The sequence below is a fragment of the Raphanus sativus genome, chromosome 6, assembly GCF_000801105.2.
Source record: "Raphanus sativus cultivar WK10039 chromosome 6, ASM80110v3, whole genome shotgun sequence".
NCBI lineage: Eukaryota > Viridiplantae > Streptophyta > Magnoliopsida > Brassicales > Brassicaceae > Raphanus > Raphanus sativus.
The window spans coordinates 46,724,442-46,733,928 of record NC_079516.1 but is presented as its reverse complement, the minus strand read 5'-3'; the positions used below and the strand labels follow the sequence as shown (position 1 = coordinate 46,733,928).

The window sequence follows — 9,487 nt, the reverse complement described above, 5'->3', positions numbered from 1 at the left end:
AGAGAGAAGGTGATGAGTTTATAGAGAATATTAATGGAGTCCGTGTTTATCGAGCCGCTTCACTCTATTCAAACTTTAGTTCCTGTCATTGACTTTCGAAAAGACGTATATGCCCTTTGCAACTTAGAGCATGATTATCGTGCAGTATGTGATTGAAGGTTTCTTCCCAATTTTATGTTAATAATTTATTCTAGTTTTATGATAGCAATTAAATTTAATACCTAGAATATATTTAAACCAATATAGGTAGGACATGTGTAGATATCTTGGTGTCAGAGTTTGCTATTAAGAATCGTTTCGCTATTTTTTCATCCTCTCTCTCTTACTTTTCTTTTTTTAATTATATTTTTGATTAACAAACTGGGTGAAGAAACTTCCAATAATAGTGCTCTTACATTCCTCTTTTTACGGCTTTGTCCTCCTCTTCACCTTTGACACCTTCCACAAAAAGGCAGAGTATAGTATTATTTTTTTGGGAAACAAAAATAGAATCTTACTCTTGTTGACCAGAAAATAAAATTTTCTTTTGCTTTTTATTGGGAGAAAGTATAATAACATCATTGTTTTTCTGTGTTTATGAGAATTTTGTATATACGTTTCAAACATATATATATATATATTATATGAGTAAGTGAATTTAATAAAAATGTGAAGTAGTTGGATAATTAAATAATGGATGATAAGTGTGTAATTATTTGTCTTGTTGGAAAGTGAGTTGGTCTTTTATCAAAAGTATCCACCAAGCACAACTTCCCCTCTTACAATGCATAAAATGTGCAAAAGATCGTTCAGTTTAATCTCTTAATTGTACATGACACTAAACAGATTATGCCTAGTGGAGTTGAACTATTCAAGAACATTTCAAATAATAAGAAAAGCTCGTCGGTGACTAAAATTCAAGAAAACACAGCAAACACCAGAGGAGAATCTTAGAGGGTAAAAATGTAACTAACCGCCCCCAAACCAGAACAACGAATGAAGTAAGCATTTTTGTCTGGTCTATTTTGTGAGGGTAAAACGGACAGTTCAGTATAAGTCAAGAACACGTCTACTTGGGCATGTGGCGTTTCTACTAGGTAACGTATCTGTGTTAAAGAAGTGTTGATTGATAACTCTTCACTTTTAGGGCTCGATTCGTATAGCTGATGAAGAAGCAATAGCAGTATGCTGTAGAAGTAGTATGCTGCAGAAGCTCTATGCTCTTATTAAAATTTTTAATAAGATGATTGGTAGAGCAGTAGCGGTATACAATTATTTTATTTATAAAAGTTAGTATATAATATATTTATTTTTAAATTATGTATATTAAATTATAATATATATATTAATAATATATTTGTTATTAAAAATAATAAATCTCAATTAATAACACTAATTCAATTAAATTTTAAATGTGTAATATTATTATTTAAAAATTAATTTTTTTAAATAAAAATTATATTTGGATATAAAATAATTTTGAATATTATTAAATAAAATAAATAAAATATAAATTTATTTTTGGATATAAATAATTTGAATATTATTAAACAAAATAAATAAATTATCATTATATATATATCTCTTTTTATTTTATATATTATATATAAAAGAGATATAATTAATTTATTTTATTTACTAATTTTAAAATTATGTTTATCGAAAATTTTATTTTAAAAATAAAATTCACAATTAAAATATCTATTTTTAAAAATAATATTTTGCATTTAAAATATAATAATTTATATAATTAGATTATATTTTAAATGTGAAATACAATTTTTTTAAAAAAAATTATATTGTAAATTTATTTTATAAATAAAATTTTCATTTTCTGGATATAAAAATAATTTTATGATATTATTAAATCAAATAAATAAACTAATTATATTTATTTCTTAAATTTATAAATTGTAAATGCAAATGCTCTTCCAAAAGCTTCATATAAGAGCATTTGCTAGAGAGCATTTGGGGAGCATTAGCATTTAGTAAATACTTTTCTAAATGCTTTTCTAACCAATGTTGATTGGATAATGTAGAGCATAATGCTAATGCTAATGCTCTACCAATTAATGCCTTAAAATTTATTTCTTCCTCTTGAATAGTTAATGGAAACAGATTCTAGGACCGTTGCGGGTCCCCTTAGAGCTTACGTGCTGTAATCAGATTGGGTATATGATTTATGCTAGTCGCAGTCGCAGCTTCTTACCAAGTGACCGTTGGGGACTGAGAGGAGCCTTCTTTGTTTGTTTGTTTGTTTCTTTCTTCCGTTTCCATTTGGTGACCGTTGTGGAATCAAAACCTTCGATTGTCTCAATTCACACGAGGTCTTCTAATAAAAATATACTTAAGAGTGTGTGTACAAATATACTTAAACGGAGCTAGGCATCCATTTCATAAGGGTCATAATTAATTTGTCATAACTAAAAGGATCATATCTGAGTTTTGAACTTGAGACATGGGTGTCAAAAAGAGAAATTCTGACCAGTTTACCACAGCAAATACTTAAGAGTGTGTGTACAAATTATACGAGTTGTGACATTGTAACGGATAGTTCTTTTCTTACAAACCGGTATTCGTTGGAAAAGGAATATTATCCATTTATGTGCTAGAAAGATCAAACTTTAGCATCCCTGAACAAATTATCTAATTATCTCTACTTATATTCACTTTTAATATCAGAAGGTGAGATTAGGTTTTCATAGTTGGCAGATGGAGAAGAGCCTAACAACAAAGCTGAATAAAACTTTTGTTTGTAAATATATTAAATTCTACTACTAATTTTAGTTTTTTACTGTTAGGAGTGCTACCTCAGGGAAGAGAGAGGTTCTAAAGAAACAGCTTGCAGACATTTCACATAGACTACAAAAATTCTCACGTGTTATGAATAAAAGTTAGCAAACAACTCTTAAAACAATGCGCTAACATTCTTATTCATCTTGAGTATCAATTCATAATTTGTATTTGGTCTTTTTTCCAACTCATAAGTTACTCCATTATTTGGTCTGGATTCTATCTTTTTTTTTTGAAACACTGATCTGAATTCTATACTATAATACATGATTTCAGTAACTAGAAGCCAACAAAATTTTATATTTCTTAGACAAAACAAAATAAAATAATATATATATGTGTATATATTTCTATTCACAAACATGTTTTGATATTTTATCGTCGTTCACGAATTCCAACTACTACTATAGTCTTGTGCTGGCAACATCGTTAAAGCTAATTGTTAGGAATTGAATAATCATTAGTTTGAATCATCACAATAATCAGTAGTGGTATGATTGTATATTGTGTTCAAATACTGTGTTCAGCTGAAGAATGAGTCAGATATAAGACCCCTACTTTTACGATTGGACTTGGTCATCAAGATGAGTATATATTCGTTGACCATATAGAAAGATTAATCAAGCAAAGAAGCTTCCCACTCCATAATTGTAGTTGTTGCACTCATACGGTCCGCCGTTCGTCTGTCTTTGTTTTGTTTTTGAGTTGTTGAGTTTTGATTAAATATGGTAGTCCACTGAATCACATTGAAATAGTCTTCAAAAGTTTTTTTTAGCAATATTTATGCATGAAATTTGATTGTGGCAAGCGAGCCCAATGCTTTTACAACTAAAGGTCACTCTAGTCATTGAGATCCACAAACACCTAGTTGAACCATGTAAAAGGAAATAAGCTCATCTTGATGTAGCATCCAAACCCCGATTATCACACTTGCGCGAATGCACATATATTGGACTTATACATACCTATTTAGACGTGTGCACGGCCCATTCCAACAAGATAAACTAGTCTACACAAACTTGAGATATAAGTAACAAGACTTATAACTTCTACCGATTATTGCTATCTCTTGATCTTGTTGTGGCAGATAGAGTTTCTCATTGTTGCTTATCTTTTCCAGAGAGATAGAGAGAACACATGTGTTAAAAAAAAGTAAAAAAAAGATCCATTAGTGATTGTGTTGCTAGATTCTAGTGGAATTTGTGGGCAAAAAATCCCACACGAGATGTACGGGTTAGTAGCCAGAAAATCATGTCTTAGTCTAATCAAATCTATCTAGTTCATATGGTCAACTGAAATTCCTTTCATTTAGCCATTAGTTACATCTGAAAAGAGTGAAAGAATAGACTTCATCGGAATACCTTCAATCTGCCGAATATAAGATTTTCTAAGGACCGAAACTACAACCACAAACATAATTTAGTTGTACTGCACTGGGGTGTGTTTTAAGTTAGAAACTAGACTTTGACCCATCCGACCGGACGGATGTTTATTTTATATTTTAATTTTTTTGTTTATATTAAATGATGAATTTACGATATTTTAAACATAAATTTTAGACTAAAAATAAATTTTGGTAGCAATAATAAAAAGTTAAAATTAAAAATTTAATTAAATATTCAGATATAAAATTTAAATTTTCTAACTAAAATAATATAAAAGCGGGTCATATTTTTTTTAATTCTAAAATCTTAGCATCTCTTATAAACAAATAAAATAAATTTATAAAAATATAAAATATATAAACATATTTAGAACTATAATTTCTATTAAAATAAATTTATTAAAGAAAATAATCTTGCGCTGTTGTTATTTATTTATAGATTCGACCCGTAACTGTATAAATATTTTTTTCACTTTAATTTTTTCTGTGTACTAATGATATATATATATATATATATATATATATATATGTATGTATATTAAACTCTATAACATTATTGTTAATATTACATTTTTAAAAATATTTTTTATTTATTATGTTAAATAATTATATTTTATGATTTTAATTGTCTATTATATCACAGTATATCATATAAACAAATCCAATATTTATAACTAATTGAACTTATATTTTGAAACCACTATACTAATAATATATGAATAAATTATTTTATATTATATTTATATGTTATATAAATTGATTATGTTATGTGATTTTAATATTTAATAAGTTAATACAAAATATATAGAGAAATCGATTTTGGTTAATATATGATTAAGGAAATTTATTATTTAAATTAGAAAAATATTAAATGTTTAAATCTATTATTTAAATTCAAATTAGGAAAATACATTTATTAATCAGAAAAGACAACAATAATTAAGGAATCTAAATCAGAAAAGACAACAATAATTTTGGAAAACACATTAAATAAACTGAAAAAGACAAGCATTAAAATAGGAAACCTAATTAATTCTCAGTGGCATGCCATTGTAAACAAAACTGAAAATTATGGGGTATTTTTTATTGGGTACTTCTCTTTTAATAAGATAGATGAGCCCAATGTAAGAGAATTCTTTTGAAATCAGATTAGAAGTTTTAGGCTTAATGAATGGGCCTTTCATCTTTCTTTTGGATCTTAGACCTTTTATCTTAAGTGTTTGGTTATTCACCAAAACAATTTTTTTTTGATTAATTAAGATGCATTTCTTAACAACAATCAGTGAACAAGTGTCACAGAGAGAACCCGAGGATTATAGGTTGAGTTAAACGTAACAACTTGCAATAAAAACAAAAACTAGAATTCAATAGATACATTTGGATGATATTTGATTAGTCAAATCTTACAACAGCAAAGCAGCATAGAACAGTTGGTTCCAAGTATCGGGAAGACCAGGAAGACACCAATGGCTACAATCCGATGAACGGTCAGGAAATCTCTTTAGTGAAGGATTGAGATCTCCACTGTAGATGGAAGGATGACCGTCGATTCGTAGAGCAGAGAGCATAGATATATCCATCAAAGAAACATGAGAATTCATCTCTTTCACCACTTCATCAATCACTTTCTTCTGGTTCACGTATGAATTTGTTGGGTACGTTGTTCCACTAAACGGTGTCGTTTGTCCGTAGCAGCTTTTTCCTCCTTGAGCTATCGTTGAAGCTTTTGCTCTTGAAGTCCACTCATTTGGACTGCATCACATTTTCACATCAAGTTTGGATAAATTAATATCTACTTATTATCTAGATTTTAATTAAAGCTGCAATTTCGAAATACAAGAAGTTAATATCACAATTTGATAAAACATGACTAGATCTTTTATAAAATTATAGCAAGTGACTGTATTATAAATGACTATAGAAATGGTAGGATACAAAATTAATTGCTATGTTTGGTGGTACATTATATATCCAACTTGCAATGAGGAGAAGTTTCTCATTGGCAAAACTAAATTAATAGGACTGTTATTTGGGCCCTAAATAAACATACACAGCTCATATGTGGACCTGTATCAGCAGACTAGTCTCATCGTTATCCTATTTCTAATGAAATAATTGTTTATAAACACGTATTTTATTCACGTATAGACTTTTTTGGCTAGTTAGCAAATTTGAGACTCTATTTCATATTAGGTATAGTGTTAGCTTTTAAATTTTGTTTTATAATAAGTTTCGTTTTATATTTTCAAGAGAAATATTAAATGTTTTTCAGTTTTTTGCATTTATTTTTAATTCATATGAAAAATTTTAAACAAACACTTGTAATGTAACGGAATGAGTATTAGTTTGGTACTAGATAGTATATACTGTATTTAATATGGTTTGGCAACATCTAGCCAAACTCTCAATTCAATGCATGTGTTTTATTATATATGTAGTTTTCAAAAGTTACTTCGCCGTTAACAACACGGTGATTTATTTATTAACTAGCAACACTACATGTGCTTATATATGAGGCAATCTCATCAAAGAACCCACCACGTCATATAATGTGAGTTACTAACTTGAACATAAAAATGGTGATATAAAACAAAATGAGCTTAGAAAAAGAAAAAGAGAGGCTTTTTCAAAAAAAAAAGAGGGAGAGAGAGGTACATACTTGTAGTGTGTGGGTGAGACGGAGAGGAAGAAAACTCTAGTGAGAGGAGACTTGGTATAACGAATGACCCAGTTAGACCATGTTCTTAGTCCTTTTGTTAGTGCCACCAACCTATCCATGTCGCCGTAATATCTCCCTCCTGTCTCCATCTGCTCCCACCTGTTTAACTCCCCCCAAAAATTTCACTTTTCACTCAGATTTTATTTACCCAAAAGATCTTTTCACCACCCCCTTGGCCCTAGCTACGTGAAAATAGAGGTAACAATTTAGCTTACCCTCGTAGAGACCCTGTATGGCTCCACCAATGACCAGTGTTGAACAGCAGAACGTCGGCCGTCCGCCAAGCGTCCGATGCATCAACAGAGATTTCGTCTAGTTTAAGAGTTGTCTTTCCGTGAATTTTTTCTATGTCTACAAGATAAGGAGCTCTATAGAATGACACTTTGACGTTGTAATCCTGCCATTGATGCATCCATGTATTATCAAAATTCGAAATTAGTAATCATTATGATTTGATTATACATAAATGAGACCCAAAGTTGTATTATCTTATATACCAATTAAAACTTTAGTATCGTAAACGTACCTAAAATATATATAGTTTAAAGCTAAAACTGATTTGCATAACATCCTGAAACAAAGATTAACTAAGAGAACATGTTTTGTTACATTTAGTTAGTAGTTTTCGTTCTAATAATCCGTATGTCTTCGATTTAAGTAATCAAAAATATAAAATATTTCAAATGCACACAGAACTGAAGAAATGTAAGCGAATACGATAATATAAAAGATAAGTGCTAGTGCATATTAGAATAGTAACTGATGTTTGGGTATCAGTTTTTTTCTTGTCCTTTTACTGGACCAGGAAAGTTCCACACCGACGACGTCATGTTGATCAGCTAATACCTTTTGACAACGACGTTTGTAAATATACAACTTCTGACTCAATTTTCACGAGTTATTCTATCCAATTCGGCCTACTCAAAAAAAGAAAAAAAGATTGATTAAACCGACGGTAGAAAGTAGTGCTGGAACTTACAAGGATCTTGAAGGTAGAGAGAGGATCTTCATGAATAAGATTTGTACGAATGAACGGTGCTGATGAAGAGATCATACACATCAACGACTCCCATTGGTTTCTACCCAACGAATCACCAACAAACATTACTGTTTTGTTTCTCATTTTCTGTAGAAACTTCACCCCATTGAACCTGCTTTCCAAAAATTCAAACTAATTAAATAATTACTGTGCCGACCCTACAACTAATAATGACTAATCATCTTAATCGCACCAAAACTTCCCCAACAACAGCAAATCAATTCGGGTTTGTTAATAAAAACGAATCTACTAAACTTGTACTTATTACTCAACTCGTAAAGGCGAAACTTCGATAAGATTTTTAAGTAACCTCGACTATATGTTTAAATATAAAAGTGTTAATAACCATAAGAAATTGTATGTGGTCAGTGGCGGATGTAGAGGGTTGGGAAGGGGGGCAGCTGCCCCACATGAATTTTCAAAAATGTGTGGATAAGTGTTAAAAAAAAAATTATTGCCCCCCGTAATTTTATGTCCGAACTTTGTATTGCCCCGGGTGAATCTCTCGGCTGGCTCCGCCACTGTATGTGGTTGTCGTAGATATATAATAATTTCTGGGACCACAGATATATATATGATCCAAATACTATTTATGATGTGAATCTTAAGAGTAAATTAATTTGTCTTTAAACATAAGTTTGGATGTGTTTAAATACTCGAGGAGAAATGATAAACTCGATAACAATGTCCCTCAAAGCAAAGATAATAAACAAACAACATTAACTTAAATCAATGTATTAGTCTAATGAAATAGCCTGCTAGTGACTAGTGACTAGTGAGTGAGTTTTGTTAACCTTGGGACGTCGCAATTGAAAGGTTTCCACCGGAACTTAAGATAGTCGGAGTCAGGTCTGCCGTAAGTCTGACAATCAAATCCCGGATCTATCATTCCTTTGCCGCATTCCTCGGTCCGGTAAAGTGGGTACGTCTCGTCCCGCACCCACTCGCCAGCGAACAAGTCGCAGCTACTTCTGTTCACCGGAAAAACTACTCTTCGTCGTGGATGCTTAGCGAAGTTGCTGTGAGTGCTGTTGTTGTGAACCGGTCTCCGGCGGAGAGGGAGGGGTGAAGCTGACGTGGCGTCTTGGAGAAGGAAAAGAAACAAGAAGAGGAAAGTGAGACACTGAAGGGCCGACATTAAAGAAGCTTGGAGAGAAGAAAGAAAGAGAGAGAGAGAAAAGGAAAAGTGAAGTGTTGTTATTATATGTTGTCCTTTTGCATGGAACTGCTACCATATCGTATATTTAAGCCTTCAACGAGCTAACATCTTTAAAGAGGACGAAAAAAACTATGGGGTCGGGTTTTTTACCCATAAATAACAGCATTAATGAGTTTTAGCCCTAGTGTCTTATACAATCGATATATGTCAATACGTTACGTTTATTTTTTTTTGAAAAAAATTAGCTAGTTAAGAGTTAGATATGATATCATATATGTAATCCAGATACAAAAATTATAGCTAGTTAACTTCTTTGTATCTGGTTCTTGAAATTCTGGATTACTTATACAGTCGAATCTTCGATTTCGTAATATAGTGTGTCTTAAGTGTTTTTTTAATGGAAAAACATAAATA

General features: G+C 30.8%; 1 protein-coding gene across 1 annotated transcript; it reads right to left on the bottom strand.

The window, feature by feature from the left end:
- Positions 1–5,454: 5,454 nt before the first annotated feature.
- On the bottom strand, positions 5,455–9,157 carry LOC108806965 (protein trichome birefringence-like 45). The gene is made up of 5 exons (XM_018579188.2): positions 8,709–9,157; positions 7,855–8,026; positions 7,091–7,272; positions 6,816–6,974; positions 5,455–5,908 (listed from the first exon to the last, which is right to left on the bottom strand). Exons 1-5 carry the CDS (start codon positions 9,050–9,052, stop codon positions 5,560–5,562), a joined length of 1,206 nt encoding a protein of 401 aa, XP_018434690.2. The 5' UTR covers positions 9,053–9,157; the 3' UTR covers positions 5,455–5,559.
- Between the last annotated feature and the right edge of the window lie 330 nt (positions 9,158–9,487).

Coding starts and splice junctions, on each gene's coding strand:
- LOC108806965 (XM_018579188.2), bottom strand. CDS start 9,052: ATGTCGGCCCTTCAGTGTCTCACTTTCCTCTTCTTGTTTCTTTTCCTT. Junction 8,027..8,708: donor TTCAATTGCGACGTCCCAAG/GTTAACAAAACT, acceptor TTTGGAAAGCAG/GTTCAATGGGGTGAAGTTTC. Junction 7,273..7,854: donor TCTCTACCTTCAAGATCCTT/GTAAGTTCCAGC, acceptor CATCAATGGCAG/GATTACAACGTCAAAGTGTC.